The sequence below is a fragment of the Mastacembelus armatus genome, chromosome 19 (genome assembly GCF_900324485.2).
Source record: "Mastacembelus armatus chromosome 19, fMasArm1.2, whole genome shotgun sequence".
Lineage (NCBI taxonomy): Eukaryota > Metazoa > Chordata > Actinopteri > Synbranchiformes > Mastacembelidae > Mastacembelus > Mastacembelus armatus.
Genome location: NC_046651.1, coordinates 18,214,396 through 18,233,000, shown reverse-complemented (window position 1 = coordinate 18,233,000; position 18,605 = coordinate 18,214,396). Strand labels below are relative to the sequence as shown.

Sequence of the window (18,605 nt, the reverse complement as noted above, 5' to 3'; positions counted from 1 at the left end):
GCGGTGCGCTCCTGACGCGTTCACCTGCTGCTCGTACTTTCCACCCTCAACGGCAACAAACTCAAATACAGCTGCTGTTTTACAGCCTGCAAAATATTTCATACGTGTCTTTATTTAAACAACTGACAAATTAGTTTTAAGTAAAGTCTGAAATATACCAATAGTAATAATACAACTCAATTATAATAGAACAAAATAGAAATAAAATATAAAATACTCATGGGAATCAGTTAAAAAGGTTTAACTTATGTCACTGATCGTGCAAAAAAAATGATATTTCCATTAAATAACAGAAGTTTCTATCATCTTTCAATGTTTCCAGTATGTAATTGTTGAAAATCCGACGGCACCTTAACGCAGCTTTGGCCAAGCAGGATCCAGACTGAGCAGCTTCCGGGATCCTAATGTACATATTTGCTCTCATCGATTTGATCCATGAAATAAAACCACTGATATCGACATGTGTGTCAGTGACATAAAACTTCGCTCGTTTAAATGTGAAATAATGATTCGGCGCCTTCATCCTCATCATCCTCATCATCACCGGCACCATCACAACCTCCTGACTTTAAACTACAGGTGTAGTTTTGTTTTACAAAGTTTAAGAAACAGGATTTTCCCGAAAACGAGACAGTGAAGTGGACAGTGGAGTGCACTTCAAGGACAGTCAGAAAAATGAGCTTTGATATTTACAGAGCAACAGCGACATCCAGTGACTCCTTTAGATGTTGGACTCGGACACTTCAGGTTCATGTCACTCAGTTTAGTTTTTACTGTGATTAGTTATAAACAAAACAAAGCTGGGTATTTTTTGTTATAAGCACGTTTGCAAAATGAAAAATTCACAGCAAACTATTGATTAAAAAATGTTTTTGGTCTCATATTTAATTAAATGTATCTGTTTGGCAGATAAATATTAGGTTTCTAAGAAAGGTTTCACAAATATAAAACCTTCATAGGATTAAAATTCACCACACAAACAGTGATAATTGACATCGGTGGCGTCTTGCTCATAGTTTTACAGACTTTTCTGACTGTGGTCTGTTTCAGGCTGCAGTAAATCAGCTGCAGACTCCGTGTGGCTGAGCCAAAAAATAAACCAAATGCCACATTAAAACCATTTTTAGTGACATATTCCCGTAATAATTTTAAAAAACTTGGATGTGGTGATTTTAAAGTTAGGATTTTCAACTTGCTTCTTTTCATTAAGGACAGCTAATTTAAGTATAGCACGTCCTCAACCAGTGACAAGTGGAAACAAAATTTTATTATAAGACAAAAGTTAATTGTACGTGGGCAAAAAGTCAGATATTGATGAAGAACTCGTCTCATCACTGATCCAGATTATTATTAATTCAGAATCTGTCACCATGCAAACAGCTGCAGGCTCGGCCAGACCCCACAGTTTCTGACATGCTTCAGGAATTAACACTGAGTCATTCACTCCCCCTGAAAACTGTAGTTTCTTCACACCACATCAAATGTCAAGGAGCCAATCAGAGCTCTGCCTCCTCCCTGCACACAGACACAACAGAATAAAACCTCCCAGGAGCTCATATGCAGAATAAACACACAGCTCCTGCATGTACGCTCATGCAAGTTTGTTTCAGTCTGTGCAGTGAAGAAACAGGATCATGATGAAAAACGCTTGTGTTTTAATATGGACCCTGGCAGCCCTGTCAGCAGCTGAAGTGGTGTGAAGAGTCTTGTCTTACTGGTGCATGAATGTCGCATTTTATTTTCATGACAATTGATCTGACTTGTTATATTTTCAGGGCTCACTGCTGGAAAGAAGACGACAGAAAATGTCTGTCTTCTCCTCTTCGTCCTCCTCATCTTCATTCTCCTCCTCCTCTGTACGCTCAGGTGAGAAACCCAACATTTGTCCAGGTTCTGTGGTGCCGTACGATGGATCCAGGTTGCGTTGAGCATCAAGTGTGTTGTGTGATTCGTTAGGTGGGATCTGTCTGAATGGAGGCACCACTGTCAAGTCTTTGATGACTGGTAAACACATGTTTTGTCTGTGTGCTGGTGGTTTTGAGGGGAAACGCTGTGAGACAGGTGAGGAGGTTGACTACACATCAGTCTGAGTTAATATGTTTCATACTCAACACTAACCCTGGTGTTCATTTAGTAAAACATGCCCACTGCTATGAGGGAGTTGGACTTTACTACAGAGGCTCAGTGTCCAAGTCAGAGAGTGGTCACACATGTAAGGACTGGGATTCAGACACCAGGGAGCAGTACCTGTCTTCAGACGTCAACTCAGGGAGACACAACTACTGCAGGTGGGTTTGACCTCATCTGAACCTTCGTGGGAGTTGCACCTCACTACGGGCTCAGTAAAAATCATGAGATTCATCTTTAGAGTTTAACTTCCTGTACAAAGAAAATGCATTTTCAGCATCTGAGATAATAATAGAAGACACATTTGGAGACAGACACTTTGCAAACTCCTCAGCACTAATGAGTGAACAGGTCACATGATGAAAGCTTGCTGTGTATTTATTCCACGTTCAGAGAAGTCATGTTTGTTTGCCTTCTTAATTATGAAATGTAATAACCACGATGAAGAGTAAACATGAAAGAACCTGTTATGAAAGATTCTGTTTTGCCCACAGGAACCTTCACTACAGACGCCGTCCGTGGTGTCATGTTTGGAAAAACCAGCAGCTGGTCTGGGAGTATTGTGATATTCCACGTTGTAGCTTTGAGCCATGTAAGAGCTTTTCTTCTTTAGAGTTTTCAAGGAAAACCTAATCCAGAGGGCATGTGGTAAAACTACTTTCTGACCCTGTAGTTCCAGGTCCACCTGCGCCTACACCCACTGAGCCCGAGCCCGGTGAGTTAATTGCCTTATTGAACAGGCGATGTTGGGGTCAGGTTAGGGTTAATGCTTTCTCCCTGGGCTGCTCTGACCTTCGGTTCACCCCCAGCTGCAGAGATGACATGTGGCCAGCGCACCAGACGAAAGCAGATGAAGATCGTGGGTGGAACAGTTGCCACTGTGGAATCCCACCCATGGGTCGCTGCCATATTTTGGCGCAGCAAATCCAAAGAGAAGGTTTTCCGCTGTGGAGGGAGTCTGATCTCCGCCTGCTGGGTCCTCACAGCCGCCCACTGCTTCCCGGACGGGTAGGATGTGGGATCAGTTACTGTAAGCACAGCAGGTGCTACAATAGAGCAGGATGACCAAACTGATTCTTGTGAATTTGTGTTTCAGTTCCCAGGACAAAGAGCACCGCTTCTCCGTCACCCTGGGGAAAAACGCCCTGAATGAGTCCGACCTGATTATGGAGCAAACATTCAGGGTGGAGGAAGTCATCGTCCACGAAGGGTTTGACAACAGTGAGGGGAACTTCAACAATGACATCGGTATAAACATAATGTAAAGTATTGATCATATGTGATCGAACGGTAACTAATAAAGCAGGGATTGATTGATAATTTCCTCACAGCCCTGCTGAGGCTGAAGCCCAAACATGGGACATGTGCAGAGGAGAATAACTGGGTGAAGTTCGTCTGCCTGCCTCCTCCTCAGCAGAGCCTCCCCCCTGGTGCCACCTGTGAGATCGCTGGATATGGGAAGGAGAGATATGGTGAGGACCACAACTAACATTCCTTTACATCCTGCTAACTGCAAACAAATTACCTGCTCAGTCTGACCTCATGGTCTTGATTCAGGTATTAGTTGGTCCCAAAATAAACTCACTCAGCTCCAGTTTTAAACTTTCATTAGTTAAGTAACTAGAAGCATTTGCCAAAACCACCAGCAGCTGTGGAGCATCCGTCCGGTTTCAACAGCTTTTCTTCTCCGCAGGTTTGTGGTATAAGTCTCAGTACCTGCGAGAGGCTCAGGTGAACCTCCTCAACGATGATGTGTGTCGACATACATATTATTATGACAACATGCTCACTGAAAACATGTTTTGTGCCAGTCGACCTGATTGGAGCCAGGATGCTTGTGAGGTATGTGCACATGTCCGGACTCGATCTGGTTTTGCTTTCACAGATTAGTTTGTGGATTTCTGGTCTCTTTCCCACAGGGAGACTCGGGGGGGCCTCTGGTGTGCGAGGTCGACAACAGGCTCTTCCAGTTTGGAGTGATCAGCTGGGGCGACGGCTGCGCCAAGCAGTCTCGACCCGGCGTTTACACCAAAGTGACCAATTACAACCACTGGATCCAAGAGAAGACGGGTCTGACGTCCATCACTGCTGGAGCCACGTTTCCTTACAAATGATCTTTGTGCTGCTGGTTTTTTTAGTTTCTCAGGCGCCTTAAAGGAAAAGTTTGGAGTTTCCTTCTTTCTGCCAACAAACCCCATCAAAAGTCCAAAGCCAAATGCACCCTATTAACAGATACTGTGGAAAGAGCTCACAGTGACGCACTGGGTGACGTGTTTCTCCATCAGCATGAATACACACTGTAGTCTGTTGGATTCATGTATGTTTTCCATCTGTCCGTGTTATGTGATCACTGTCATCAGGAATGAATGAAAACCTGAAATACTTGGACAATTTCTACTAAGCTACTAAAAACCTGCAGAAACAGGGTTATGTTATCTTTTTAAGATCTTTTTGCTTTGTTTACATTCACTTCTCTTTTATATGTACAATATTACACTTTGTACTATATTTTGTACAATAATTAATATGTCATTTTTAACATGTTTTTTGCCTGTAGCAGGGTATTTCACACATATACAGCTGTTCTGTGTTTCATATTTGTTGCATGTCCGGATGCTTATTTCTGTCTTTTTCAATAGTAATAATATATAATTTTAGATTATAGATCCATACTTTAATGTTTTTGTATTTAAGAAACTTTAATTGGCATCTGTTTATATTGTTGCCTTGAATTAACTAACTATTAACTATACTGTTACACACAGTAATCACATCATTCAGTGGGAAAGTCTTGTGACCAAATCCAAACAAACAGGAGACAGAATTTATAAACTGTTTCCAGTATTGACATTAAAACTAAATAATCAGCGTCAGACTTTAAATTGAAAGAAAGACTAAAGCGACTGTTTGTTCCTCGTGGAATCAGATTATGAACCAGAGAGTCCAGCTTTGTGCAGCTGTTCTGATGTAAATACTGGAGATGGAGCTGTTGTCTGTATTTTCCTGCCGCTTAGATTTGACCACAGGATGGTGCTAAAGAACAACCACAGCCCAGACACACAGACGATGACTCGACTACTCGGTACTGTAATAATCAACAAGAATCATTTAGGAGTTTATTAAAAATGTGTAAAGGTGTTTTGCATCTTTGAGTGACTTTCTGCACACGGTAATCCAGACTGTGTCTGTGGTTGTGGGGTTATCTGCTGTTGCTTTAGAGGCACTGGTGTCCCAGAGGTCAGGACAAAGAGTTTATAGGGTTAAACAGAGGGTCACCTGTCACCCTTTGGCACATTAAATCAGGTAAGATCCACTAAAATATTACCCATGGACTGCTCCAACACTGTCAAACCCACAATGTGAAGATTAACTGCGACAAAAGAAAAACAAAAAACAAAAAAACAATATATCACTGGGTGCCAGCTTTCAGATGAACCTGTCTGGAGAGTTTTCTTCTTTTCTGTACTGAATTGTTATGATCCTGAGATAGATTCAGCAGGTGTGGCTCTTAGTTGTTAATACTACCAGACTTTCAGGTATTCCACCCACAAACTGGCAGCAATCTACTGTTCACCTGTGCCAGCAGTGATTCTCCATCAACGATCCTCAGCACTGAGATCTTATGTGAATAGAAAATACCAAACATTTCTGCACCCCGGTCTAGTAAAAGTGTACTAGAAGTAGTAGTAAAAGTACTGCACTACAAGTAGAAGCCCTGCATTTAAAACTATTATCAGAAAACTAAAAACTTAAACTATGAAAAGTAAAAGTATTAATTATGGATAAAATGTGCGTCTAAGTATTAATACTGTTATATTGTTTGATGAATATTCCTGCAGCTGTAGTTGTTTAAGATCGGACCAGTTTGAAGTACTTTATACACTGTGGGTAACTTCATCTGCAGCAGAGCATCATATTCTACTAGATCTCATATTTTAGTACAATATCTGCCTTTGGACAAAAAAGCATAATACTCCAGTAAAGTATTAGTACCTTAAATTTGTACTTCAGGAAATGTACTGAGTTACGTTCCCCTCTGCTGAGGTTACATGTGCACTAACGGAGCAGACACACCTCCTGTGCCCTCAGATAGTATGTGAGGTGTGACTGAGCAGCTCGGTGGGTGTGACTTCAGATTTGTCTTCAAACCAAAGCCCGACTGGTTTTCAGAGGACTCTCCGCCATCCTGTGTGTGCAACATAAAGTAAGTACATTCGTCTTCAGATAATTAAGCAAGATTTCCCTGAAGCTTAAAATATGATAACAAATGGTAATTAACAGGCAGCAGAGGCTGAGATGAAATAATGTGCTGTGTGCTCTGGATGCACAGGGTCATAGTGTCTCTACACAGGAGGTTTGCATGAATCTTAGCAGAACCATTAAACACACCAGAAAAATCTTCAGGGCAGCTTTTTAAAAAACTAAAATCTGTATTTCCAGGTATTCACTCTCATCACTTCACACTGTTCACAGCTCTTCTTTACCTCTGTCACCATGTCTGAGACTGCAGAGAGCCATTCTGCCGCCTTGACCACAAACCGCAACTGCACCGTGGAGATCACCAACGTGAGCTCTGTCTACTGCCTGGTCAACCCAAAGTAAGAGTCACAGTTGCACAGTGAGACAAAGCTGCTCTGCTTTATGATGCATCCATGTGTTTTAATGTGCTGGCTGCAATAATAAACTTGTAATAAAGTGTATTTACACTGTGGTATAAGTACTTTTACTTGAGCATCTGAGTACTCCTTCTTCCACTTGTGACTGCATCTACCCTTTTCTACCCTGCAGGGTTCACATGGAGAGCGGTTTCCCCTTCAGCCCTCCACAGCCCACCGTGCGCACCACCAAGACCGAGGTGTGCTCGTTCACCAAGGACGACAACACCGCGTCAGGCGCTGTGGGCGTCTTGACCTACCAGCTGTTTAACATGCGCACCCGCAGCTACACAGACCTCATGGCCATCATGTTCTCTGTGCCCTTTGACTATAACTTCTACAAGAATGTAGTGGCGCTGGGCGTCTTCGAGCACACGCAAGCCTGCGATAAGAAGCTGTACGAATTGATGTACAACGGCAAGGAGTTCACCAACTTTGTGCGCCAACAGCCCAACGGCTCAGGGCTGAAGTACGCTGGAAAGACGGTGGACCTCAGGGCCACCATGTCTGACGAGGGCAAGGCTATTCTCAAAGTGGAGCTGTATGACAAGATGGGAAAATGAGTCAGCTCGACACTGACAATGAAATGTGTGTCACCAAATGATGAATGTACTCCTAAAGCCCTACATACAAAGTGTCATTCATGTCATGTATTGGTGCTTTGAATAAATAAAAAACAATTTAATTCATTTCTTGTCCTTGATGTTTTTGAATCCTCTATAATTTCAGCAGAAAACATAAAAACATCACTATGAAGCCCAGTGAAAGGTTTTACATCTCTTCAATGGATATAAGATGCATCTAGCTTCACTTTGAGGAAACTGAGCACATGAAATATAATTTCAGTCAGACTCCACAGCAGCTGTGAGAGTCTGTAGTTCATCTCATCCAGACAGGAAAAACACCACAGAGACAAAAGGTGTGGTGGACGCTGAGGTATGAGACAAAAACCCAGAAAACTCCACAAACCGGCTTGAAGCTTCTCTAAAAACAAAAAAAGTTGTTGTCACTGTTGGTTACACCCTGTCTTCACACCCCTGTCACACCTCAGGCAAAAAGGGGACAAGTCTTTCGAAAAAATAAGGTGTGTGCTGTGGGTGGAGACGGGTTTGGATGTGACAGTTTCACCAACAAGAAGGATCCAAACGATGAAACCAGTGTTTCAAATCTGGCACTGCCTGCACGAGAAGCACACCTGGGATCTCGACAGGTAAGTTGCGCTGCATTTCAGGGCTTACCGACAAATTCTGTTCCAGCAACTGGGTCGTAGAAGAAGACGACCCAGTACATCTTTTATTACAGCACTATGTTGACATTTAACTGCTGCACTGTGACATTGATCTGCTGTGGTGGAACGTAACTGTACTTAAGTAGTAGTACTTGTCCTTTACTGGAGTCTTTCCATTTTAGGAAACTTTATAATTCTACTCTACTACATTCCAGAGGCAGATACTTTATGTATTACTGCACTACATCTGTCTGACAGCTGGAGTTCCTCTTAAATTACAAGATGTCTTCATCCAAAGATGCTGCATTATCAATATTTCTATTAAGTATCATTTGAATGCAGGACTTTTACTTGTGTTGGAGTATTTCCACAGTGTGGTACTGCTACTTTAGCTCAAATGAAGGATCTGAGTACTGCAGTTCACACCTCACACCTGTCGTGCTCTGTTGCAGCCTTTACAAGCACCACTATGAGTGAGTCAGCAGAAGCTGTGGCTGCGAGCCTCAAGAGCCGCAGAAATGTCACCATCGAGATCACCAACCTCACCAGTAACTACTGCCTGATGGACCCCAAGTAAGTGCAACCTAAAAGCCAATAATGTGTGAAAAGTGTCCCCTTGCAGGTGTGAATGTGAGGTTAAAGTCCAAATACAAACGTTCTTTCTCTGCTGTTTCAATAAGGGTTTTCCTGGAGAGTGGAAACTGCCACAGCCCACCCCAGCCCACTGTGCGCCCACTCAAAACCGAAGTGTGCATCTTCAGCAAGTCCAGCGCGAAAGCCACCGGCACAGTGGGCGTCCTGACCTACGACCTGTTTGAGAGACAGAGCAACAGCCCCACAGAGACAGTAGCTATCATGTTCTCTGTGCCCTACGACTACAACATGTACAAGAACTGGGTGGCAGTAGGACTCTACGGCCTGGGCAAGGAGTGCAACGAGAGTCTGTACAAAGAGATGTACTATAACAAAGAGCAGCGGGGTTTTGTGCGCGACGAGGCCAAAGGCTCTGGGCTCACGTATGAGGGGGCCAAGCTGGACATCAAGGTGACGATGTCCCCAATGGGCAGGGCCATAATGAAGGTGGAGGTGTGGGACAAGTTATTCACTCCCCCAATGCAGCAACAATATTAAACTCAGTTTTTGTGCCAGAGATCCAGTTTGACACAGCAGTGTGTGGTGTTATATGTGTTTAACCCTTTGCACACCGGTGCTGCTGGGCCTTCTGTTCATGAAATAAAGATGCAATAAATAAATCCAGATTTACTCCGATGTGTCAAAGTGTCTCTGTGATCGTTGCAAAGAAAAACAAATTCCTTGGCAAAGCTTCCACACAGTCAAGTCCAACTTGTGGAGCAACTTCATGTTTGTCTGAAAGACTCTGCAAATGATTTATTTCTTCATGATTGAATCAAGAATATAATATATTTCTATTTATTTTCATTTACAGAAAACCTCCAACACACACACTTATACATATTAATCAGTTAAAATGCGATTTTAGGTTTAAATATGAAACAGATCTAAAAAAAAAAGAATTAATTAATAAGATTATTTTGTGAAATATAAGACAAAAGTCAAGTTAATTTTCAAGATAATGAGGTTTTTGTTTTTTTTTAATAATCAAAAAAAGTTAAAGTTTAAGGTAAAAGTTGCAGCACAGTCAACAGAAGCTGCACTAAAATTCTCATCTACCACCTGTGTGTTGCACAACGACGCCACCTAGTGGTCAAAGGCTTTGGTGCCTTCTGCTCCTTCCAGATTCCCATGGACTAAAATCTTTTTAGCTTGTTGTAGATAAAATTCACAAAATGAAGACATGCGGTGATTCTTCTGCTTGTTTTTACCTGTGCTGCCCTTTCCCTGGCTTTTATTTTGGGAAGCAAACAGATTACTGGCCTTTCAAAGTCTGTTTAGTTTTTGTGCGTTTGTGCGTTTTTGTCCTTGTCTGTCTTTTAGAAGACAGTCTTATCATTCTGCTTAAATTTATTTGGCTAAATGCAAAGATCTCTTCAACAACCTAATGACTGTATGAATGTTGTGAGAGTGTTTGGGTCTGCAGCCGGATCAGTCTGCACCAGAACACTGCTCATAGAAAACACTCACGACAGTCCTGAACCTGTCGTTCAGGTACATCTCCAGTGTTCCCAGTGGCATCTTTCTCACGTCATAGCCCCTGAAGTGTTTTTTTGCCGTTTGACTCACAGGCACAATCTCCTCGGTGCTGTTGCGGTCGTTGCGGCCGACAGCGGCGTACGTGGGAAAGGCGTCTCTCAGCTCTTCTGGAAGGCTGCTGTTGTAGTTTGGGCAGCAGTAGGCCGACCAGATGTACTCAGGCACAGCCACGCGGTGGTTCTTGAGCCAGTGCTCGTCGGTCTGGTAAGGGATGATGCCCGTCACTACGTAAGCCTCTCCAAGACAGTAGGCCGCTAAGGTTTTGTTGACGGTCTGCTCCAGGACTTCCCAGGGCCCGTCATTAGAGCCCGCCTTCTGAGGAACCACATTAGTGAGGGTGAAGGTGCCGATGCGGTCCTCGTGGCTCTGGTGGTGAAGGCTCGGGTTCAGGTGGCCCCGGGAGTAAGTGGAATTGATGTAGTCCGGTTCCACCGCCTGGCTGTCCACCACGTTCTGGTCCAGTGGGCCCAGGGGGAACGGGATCATGTTGCCGTCAGCCCCCGGGTAGGCCAGCTGTTTATTGGAGTGTGAAAAGAAAGAGTGTTGTTTTAAAGGTCTAACAAATCCTACATTCATTATGTATTTATACATGAAATAAACTGAACTTCTTCTGCCCCAGAGCATAATACTGTGTGAACCACAAGTCACCGTCCACCTCATGTCCACATTGGAGGAAAAGTCAGAGGCTTCTGGGAACCAGTAACAGTCTGAACCACCGGAACCTCAACCCCTGAGAAACTGTCAACAAGGCAGCAGCAGAAGTAAAACCACATAAAAACTGTCAAGTGTGGGTGTAAAAGAATCAGAATCTGCCTTCGAAAACCCACCATGTGTAATTTGTGTCTATCTGTGATTGTAAAACTAAACCCTAAGCTCCCAAAATGACATAAGACCCAAGAACAATCATATGTTCCCAACATTGTCCACACACTTTTGGCCATGTACTGTTTTGTCTAGCTGTCACATTTCAGAGTTCCCGTTCAGCAGGGCTCACTTCCTCCTTTTCCTTTTATTCACTGTCTGGAAACACTTCGCTGCTAAACTGGACCGTCCGTATCTACAGGATGTGTCAGATACAACGATCCGATTGTGAAATAAAGAAGAGTTATGTCTCATTTGAGAATAAACATGATGTTATGTTTAAGAGAAAGTAAACCAGAGCTGTCCTTTCCCTGACAGTGACTGAGTCCAGCTGAGCCCGGTGGGCAGGACCAGACCCTGGACACCAGTTTCTAAACACAGACCGCTACAAAATCCAACAATTCAACATCTTAAATCTTCGTTTAATGCGACATCAACCATCACTGGCTATTGTTCTACAGAAACAGCCTCACCTGTGGCTCAAACTTCCAGGACGCGGAGGGTCTCTTCCCTTCTGGCGCCGTGTACAAGTAGGCTGAGAACCACGGAGAGCGGCGCGCTCGGCTATACAACGAGGCAAACCGGTACTGGTTGTGGTAACGCTGACAGATCGGGGTCCCTGTCAGACCTTTAGGAGGCCAGGCCTTGTAGAAGAAGTGCAGACAAGGGGCGAAATCCCCAACATCGGCTGCGCACGGACACCAGGTCCCGGACGAGACCAGGACGAGCGCAGCCAGAGCACAGAGACGTGACATTTTGATAATCCGGTGACTTTCAGCAGTCAGATGCCCACAGACGTGTCATGCCTCCACATACAGACACACGCAGCGTGAATGAAGCGAGAGCTGTTCCGTTTCACGTGAAATGAGGCTGAGCATCAGTTTCATCTGTGGCATTTTAACAGGAAGGAAACCAGCGGAGTGTGCGTGACTGTCACACGTCAGGAAACTGCACTTAAAGACACAATGAGATAAAACAAACACACTTTAAAAACACACTAACATCTGAGGGAAACACTCAGAAAGCAGAGAAAATGATGCTTTGAATGAAGTTTCCATCCACGTGTGGGCACAGCTGTGCAGGCACCATCATAACGGGTCAGGATCAGGATCAGGGTCAGGGTCAGGGTCGTGCTTGCTGATGGTTATTTAGATGAACAGCTTCATTTGGTGACAGAGAACATATAAGGAGCAGACACAAAGCCAGAAGGTGTGTTGGTGATGCCGGAAATGTAAATGAACTGGCAGCTCAGTACAGCTTCATTTTCCACAGGCGCTTAATTAATACTGCAGAACATTAACCCCCCTGAGTCCAGACATCTGAAGGCAGGACACATATCTCTGACCTGAGACCATCCACCTTCAGTAAACACATGAGGTGAGGATGAGGAAGAAATAGAGGAGGGGCAGATACAATCGATTCATCCTGTGATCCTGCAGCGTTAAAAGAGGCAGGACAGGACAAATGTGGAGAAGTAAAAACAGAGTTCTGTATGACTATATATAAAGACACCACAAGGGGGCCCACATGCCACATTAGACCTAAAGGTGGCCTAATGTAAGGGCCGGTCCCCCTTCCTTGCTGCCCTCCCTAACAAAACAGAGTTCTGTATGACTATATATAAAGACACCACAAGGGGGCCCACTTGCCACATTAGGCCCAAAGGTGGCCTAATGTAAGGGCCGGTCCCCCTTCCTTGCTGCCCTCCCTAACAAAACAGAGTTCTGTATGACTATATATAAAGACACCACAAGGGGGCCCACTTGCCACATTAGGCCCAAAGGTGGCCTAATGTAAGGGCCGGCCCCCCTTCCTTGCTGCCCTCCCTAACAAACCTCTTTTCTTCTTGTGTAACACAATAATCTGGTCTGGAGCTGGGATTCTTTTTCCTGCAGCCACTGGGCCTCACAGACCACTTCACGTACATTTCTGCACTGGTTCAGGGACTTAAGGTAGGACACAACACTTTTCTCCAACATCTGCACAGAAGGGACTGAGGATCCTGAATCATTTGTTCTGTTTTCAAAGTGTTTGTTTTGTGGAAGTGGCAGATCTGTAGAGGAAATGCATACTGTCAGATTCCTCTCCTCAGCTTTCTCAGCCATAAATGTGCTCAGATGAAACAGGACTCTGTGTTTTCTTGTGTTATGTCATAAATAGAGTCATGAGTCTGTAAAGCCCCAGCTAGTAACAGCAAGATTTTATGACATGTGCATTCAACTGGACTTTGGTCTGTTGAAGCACCATTTCAGGGTTTTTACAGGGTGTGCACTCCTGGTGAACCCAAGAGAAATTTCCCTCTGGTTTCAAGTCCTACTTTGAGGAACCATGTAGCAAATGAAGTGACAGGAACATCCAAACCCAGAACTGAATCTTTTTAGAAGTTAGTACTTTTTATAATTACTGCTCTGTTATCATAAGTGTCTCGGCTATGGTGGGAGACTTTAGAAATAAGAGGAAGAGGAAAATCTATGAAATCAAAGTCTCAGTCCAAGCGTCTGCGTTGAAGATGTCTTCACTTCATGTAGATTCGAAGCAGCACTTTAATTGAAACAGGCTTCAAAGAAAAGCGAGTGAAGACGAGAGGAGGAGCTTGAGACAGAAAATGAGGAGAAACACCTGCACAGTGTGTAATCGCTCAGCTTCACAGCTTCGCCCTGAGCGGCTCCAAACAGAACGTCTTATTATTGTGGTTTGACACACACACACAGGTTGACATGTGTAAAGATGATCTGTTACCCACTGACACCCTGTATTCTCTGTGGATCTAATCCTTCTGGGAGCTGAAGTGTATTTGGATGTAAAGTTTAAACCATTAATTACATCCTCAGGTCTGACTGGGCAATTATTGTCTCATGTTAACACTTTAATGGCAGCACCGCACCGTTGTTTGTTTGATGAGTGCAGAGGACGGGGAAGCTGCTGACAGACGTTTACAAAGAAGAAAACTCTCCCATGAATTAAAACAAGCCTGATCGTGATGCTGCCTGATGCTCTTTGAGCTTCATGTGCAGCCCAGTGTCACTTTTGGCGTCTAATTTTGATTTGTCACTTTAATTTCACCTCATCTTGTGTAACTGATCTCCCACTGCAGCTCAGCAGCTTCTTCAGATTCACCACATTCCTGCTGTTCTGCGTCTGGTTTGATCTTAAGAAGAGAAGCTGAAACATCAGCTCAGTTAATAACAAGAGGGAGATTTAGATGGTTGAGCGCTGACGCTAATCCTCCGGTCATCCCTTCTGACTGCAACATGGAAAACTGAAGCACTTATTAATATTATTTTAGCTGCTGGCATGTTTTTGATCTTGCAGCTGTAATTAGGAGGCTTTTTACACAAAACTTTGCATTAAAGCTGCAATTAGTCCCATTTTTGTTGTTTCTTTATTCAGCGACAAAAAGAGCAATATGTTTCCTCACGGCTCCGAGACACTGGTGTCTCAGTGTTTGCTGTTTTAGGAGACTGTATTAAGTTAATTAAAAATCATCAAGTAAGACTCAACCTCATCACTATTGATGCAAAATTTAAAATTGCTCACATAAACGTGCGTGTTTTGTTCCTTACCCCAGAATTAATCCATGGGGAGCATCCCAGGACTTTCTCTCCTGCTACTGGTGGTGAGTGTGTCCAGTGTCCATGGTGGAAAGATCCTGGTGTTCCCAGTAGATGGAAGCCACTGGGTCAACATGAACCTGCTGATCCAGAGCCTCCACGCCAGGGGCCATGAGGTCACCGTGGTCCGCACAGCGACAAGCTGGTACATCAAGGAAAACACAGCACATTACCACTCGATCACTGTCACCCTGCCAGAAGCCATCAGCATAGAGGATCAGGACTTCTTCGTAACCTTCCTGGTCAAAATGCTGGCGATCCAGAAACAGGGGGGGTCTCTAATCAGCTTTGCGAACTTCTACTGGGAAATATTCACTGTACTGTCGAAAATTCACCAACAGGCCAGTCTGCTGGGGGTAGAAATATTCGAGAACAAGACTCTAATGCAGCGTATTCGTGATACTGACTTTGACATGGTTCTTCTGGACCCAGGATTGCCTGTAGGAGTTCTGGTGGCCCATGAACTTAAGCTACCAACTGTATTTAATGTGAGATGGATCACCAGTGGAGAAGGGCATTTTGTGGTAGCTCCATCTCCAACTTCCTATGTCCCAACATCTGGATTTGCTGCACCAGATAAGATGACCTTTGTGCAAAGAGTCAAGAACTTACTGCACTATCTCCTCAACACGTGCATTGACAGGTTCGTAGTCTGCCCTCACTATGATAGACTGGTGGCCAGGTACTTTGGTCCAGATGTGAGCTTCTATCACCTCCTACAAGGAGCCGACATCTGGCTCATGAGGGTGGACTTTGTCTTTGAATTCCCCAGGCCCACCATGCCAAACATTGTCTATATCGGCGGTTTTCAGTGTAAACCTTCAGAGCCTTTATCATCAGAGCTGGAGGAGTTTGTTCAAAGTTCAGGAGAGCATGGATTCATCCTGATGGCTCTGGGTACACTGGTTAAAGGTCTACCTGTAGAAATCACTTCAGAAATCGCAGCTGCCTTCGCACAAATCCCCCAGAAGGTCATATGGAGGCATGTCGGTGAGCGCCCCAACAATCTGGGCAACAACACCCTACTGGTGAAGTGGATGCCTCAGAACGACCTCTTGGGTCACCCGAAGGCCAGAGCCTTTGTGGCCCACGGCGGTACCAACGGGGTCTATGAGTCCATCTACCACGGAGTGCCAATAATAGGCATGCCTCTCATGTTTGACCAGTTTGAGAACGTGTTGAGATTAGAAGCACGAGGAGCTGCTAAAGTGGTGGAGGTGACCAAACTCACCCAACAGAACTTTCTGGAGGCGATACAGGAAGTTCTTCACAACCCCTCTTACAGACGGAACATGAAGCGCCTCTCTGAGCTCCATCGGGACAAACCGATGCATCCTCTGGACACAGCAGTTTACTGGATCGAGTTTGTTATGAGGCACAAAGGAGCTTCGCATTTACGCACTGAGTCCTTTAAGATGCGCTGGTATGCGTATTATTCTGTGGATGTGCTGTGCTTCTTGTTAGCGGTCCTGTTGCTGCTGGCAGCCGCTGTAGTGGCATCAGTACGATTCCTGTGCTTTCGACTGTGCAGGAGGAGAAAACCTAAGCAGGAGTAGTCACCGACTCCTCGCGGTCACCTTAAAGAATAAAAGGTGCTGATTTTTTTATTCAACAAATCACATGGAAAGAAAAGAAATGCAGAGAATTGAAGTATTGTCTAATTACCAAATCTTTTTAGAAAATGAAACTAGTAAACAAAATATCTGGGTTTTGGTCTTTTCTGGGAATCTGTTGAAATTTCATCAGGTTTAACTGATGCATCCTTCAAACAGAGACTCAGATAACATGTGACTAAGCTCAGATATTTGATATAATAGTGACAAAGGTTTACTTTTATATTAGATAAGTGAGATTTTTATTTTATGTGCTTTTTTGAATCACCCTTTCAAAATGATTGCTGCAAGTTTTATGTTTTGCATTAGGACCCAAAGAAAGACAAATAAAAAGAAGTAAGAACATCTGTTTGGTTTAGTGTCTTTAGTTCCTGCATTAACAAGGAAAGTTTTCTTTCATTTTGAAATAAAACTGTCAGAATATTTGCTGGACAACATGTGGGAAGCTACAACTTCAAATGGTTCCTGGTTAATTTACAAAATAAGATGAAAAACACAAATGTCCCTGGATAATCTAAAGATTCTTTTCACATCTATAGGGAACGTTACAGGAACCGTCCAACTTATTTATTTGAGCTTTGGGGCTGTCGCTAAATTTATTGTTTGATTTCCAAACAGAGCCAGGCTAGCTGTTTCCCCCTGCTGCCAGTGTTTATGCTAAGCTAGGCTAACTGACGTCATAGTCAGCATCAATCTTCTCTCTTTCCATCAGACAGAAAGAAAGTGAACAAATGTCCTGGTATGTTTTATTCATTAGAGTAAATGGTTGTTTTAGACAGTTAACTTCAGAGTTTAGTAAACCTCAGTTTCAGCTTCTCGCCAGTGACTTGTGCAAGCTAAAACAAGCAAACAAAAAGATTCACCTCCTTTTAAAAACAATACAATACAGATCAGAAACATGTTTTGTGTTATTTGGACCACATGTGTGGAGGTTTTACAGTGAACATAAATGTTCCGCCTGTCCTAAAGCAGCCCACGACCCTCACACGGTTGATGATGGTTTGTGCGTCTCAACATCAAACTGAGACGAGATAAAATAAAACGACTTCTGAAAAGTTTTTATCATCACAGACAAAGCGTTTCTGTGGTTTTCCTGTTATGTATCATCAGATAATACTGCAGTATCACCATCTATACTAAATACTCTGACATACATATACTGGATTCAGACGGTTTGAGGGAACCATTCTGATTCATACATTAATGAAAAGTACATTTACTACAGATTGTACTTATGTACGATTTTGAGACTATTGCTAAGTAGTAGTAAAAAGTAATGTACTTTATACTTATTACTTCTATTCTAGTATATTTTAAAGGGAGATATTGTACTTTTTATACCAAGATTTTTCATGTAAACTATATAGTCATTTTATAACATATGACACATTCTAATAGATTAAACATCACAGTAGTACGTAAAGTAGTACTACAGTATATAAAGTAGTACTAGAGTAGTGCTGTGTGCATATTAATGTATCAGTACTAGTAATACTTTGCTAATATACTTTGAGTGGATTGTAACTAAGTACATAGAAATACATAGAACTGTATTTAAGATCAATCAGTACTTTAGTATTTCCATTTATTTCTACATGTACTGCAAATTAGAAAAGTATTGTACTTTTTACTTTATTACACTGATGTCACAGATAAAACTACTAGTTACTTTAAGCATCAACACATCAAAACTACACCACTGCATATTACACTCTAAAACAAAAACAAAATAATACTTTTTAACTTCTAAGTATATTTTGCTAAAATACTTCTGTACCATTACCTTATAGTTTTGCATATGGAGTATGTTTACATTACTATAACTTCTGCAATTGCTTTGACCTGATTTGAACCAGTAGGGGGCAGTGTGTCCACAGTGCTGCAGTTTGCAAAGCTACAACACTACAATGCCACTTTATTAGGTACATGCATGAAACCTAACGCAATGCTAGAAAACACAAGAACAGTATTTCTTTAAGTTTTGAGTGATTCTCTCTGTAACTTGTTTTTAAGGTCGTAGTTTAGAGAGGAATATTAGAAACACATTTTAGTCTAATACAGTTCAGTACAACACCACCTCAAACAAACACTGGTCATATTAAGCTTTCTTAAAGTGGAAAATGTGTATTAAATGTACATATTATGCTTCAAAGTACTGTATGTCAGTAGTCTTTACTCCAAACTGTGCTCTGTCTGGAGGCGGTTTGATTCAGGCTCCTTATTTCTAGCGAAGAATCTTATTTCTGCAAACATGCAATGATATTTTTTGAGAACTCAAATTAATATTTTTTATTTCTATATTTAAAAAAATATTCTTTGGTCACTCACATCTAAACAC

General features: G+C 42.9%; 5 protein-coding genes across 7 annotated transcripts; 4 read left to right on the top strand and 1 right to left on the bottom strand.

Moving 5' to 3' along the window:
* Positions 1–1,554: 1,554 nt before the first annotated feature.
* Positions 1,555–4,668, top strand: plaub (plasminogen activator, urokinase b). Of its 2 annotated transcripts, XM_026316441.1 has the most exons (11): positions 1,555–1,694; positions 1,776–1,866; positions 1,957–2,061; positions 2,135–2,288; positions 2,622–2,719; positions 2,801–2,842; positions 2,937–3,135; positions 3,224–3,375; positions 3,459–3,599; positions 3,821–3,969; positions 4,047–4,668. In XM_026316441.1, the coding sequence occupies exons 1-11, from the start codon at positions 1,635–1,637 to the stop codon at positions 4,239–4,241; spliced, it is 1,386 nt and encodes a 461-aa protein (XP_026172226.1). In that variant the 5' UTR covers positions 1,555–1,634; the 3' UTR covers positions 4,242–4,668. The 2 variants fall into 2 exon arrangements, with proteins under 2 accessions (XP_026172226.1, XP_026172227.1); XM_026316442.1 differs by lacking the exon at positions 1,957–2,061.
* A 1,595-nt stretch (positions 4,669–6,263) lies between these two features.
* LOC113135316 (DELTA-stichotoxin-Hmg2b-like) lies at positions 6,264–7,471 on the top strand. 2 transcript variants are annotated; one of them, XM_026315235.2, is made up of 3 exons: positions 6,264–6,331; positions 6,601–6,725; positions 6,916–7,471. In XM_026315235.2, the coding sequence occupies exons 2-3, from the start codon at positions 6,622–6,624 to the stop codon at positions 7,343–7,345; spliced, it is 534 nt and encodes a 177-aa protein (XP_026171020.1). In that variant the 5' UTR covers positions 6,264–6,331; positions 6,601–6,621; the 3' UTR covers positions 7,346–7,471. The 2 variants fall into 2 exon arrangements, with proteins under 2 accessions (XP_026171020.1, XP_026171021.1); XM_026315236.2 differs by having other exon boundaries at positions 6,291–6,331; positions 6,568–6,725.
* Positions 7,472–7,866: 395 nt separating this feature from the next.
* LOC113135315 (DELTA-stichotoxin-Hcr4a-like) lies at positions 7,867–9,279 on the top strand. The gene is made up of 3 exons (XM_026315234.2): positions 7,867–7,992; positions 8,463–8,583; positions 8,691–9,279. Exons 2-3 carry the CDS (start codon positions 8,480–8,482, stop codon positions 9,139–9,141), a joined length of 555 nt encoding a protein of 184 aa, XP_026171019.1. The 5' UTR covers positions 7,867–7,992; positions 8,463–8,479; the 3' UTR covers positions 9,142–9,279.
* A 331-nt stretch (positions 9,280–9,610) lies between these two features.
* Positions 9,611–11,957, bottom strand: LOC113135314 (endonuclease domain-containing 1 protein-like). Its single transcript, XM_026315233.2, has 2 exons — positions 11,517–11,957; positions 9,611–10,695 (listed from the first exon to the last, which is right to left on the bottom strand). The coding sequence occupies exons 1-2, from the start codon at positions 11,796–11,798 to the stop codon at positions 10,075–10,077; spliced, it is 903 nt and encodes a 300-aa protein (XP_026171018.1). The 5' UTR covers positions 11,799–11,957; the 3' UTR covers positions 9,611–10,074.
* Positions 11,958–12,869: 912 nt separating this feature from the next.
* On the top strand, positions 12,870–16,614 carry LOC113135313 (UDP-glucuronosyltransferase 1-2-like). Its single transcript, XM_033325752.1, has 2 exons — positions 12,870–12,995; positions 14,612–16,614. The coding sequence occupies exon 2, from the start codon at positions 14,621–14,623 to the stop codon at positions 16,208–16,210; it is 1,590 nt and encodes a 529-aa protein (XP_033181643.1). The 5' UTR covers positions 12,870–12,995; positions 14,612–14,620; the 3' UTR covers positions 16,211–16,614.
* The last annotated feature ends 1,991 nt before the right edge of the window (positions 16,615–18,605 follow it).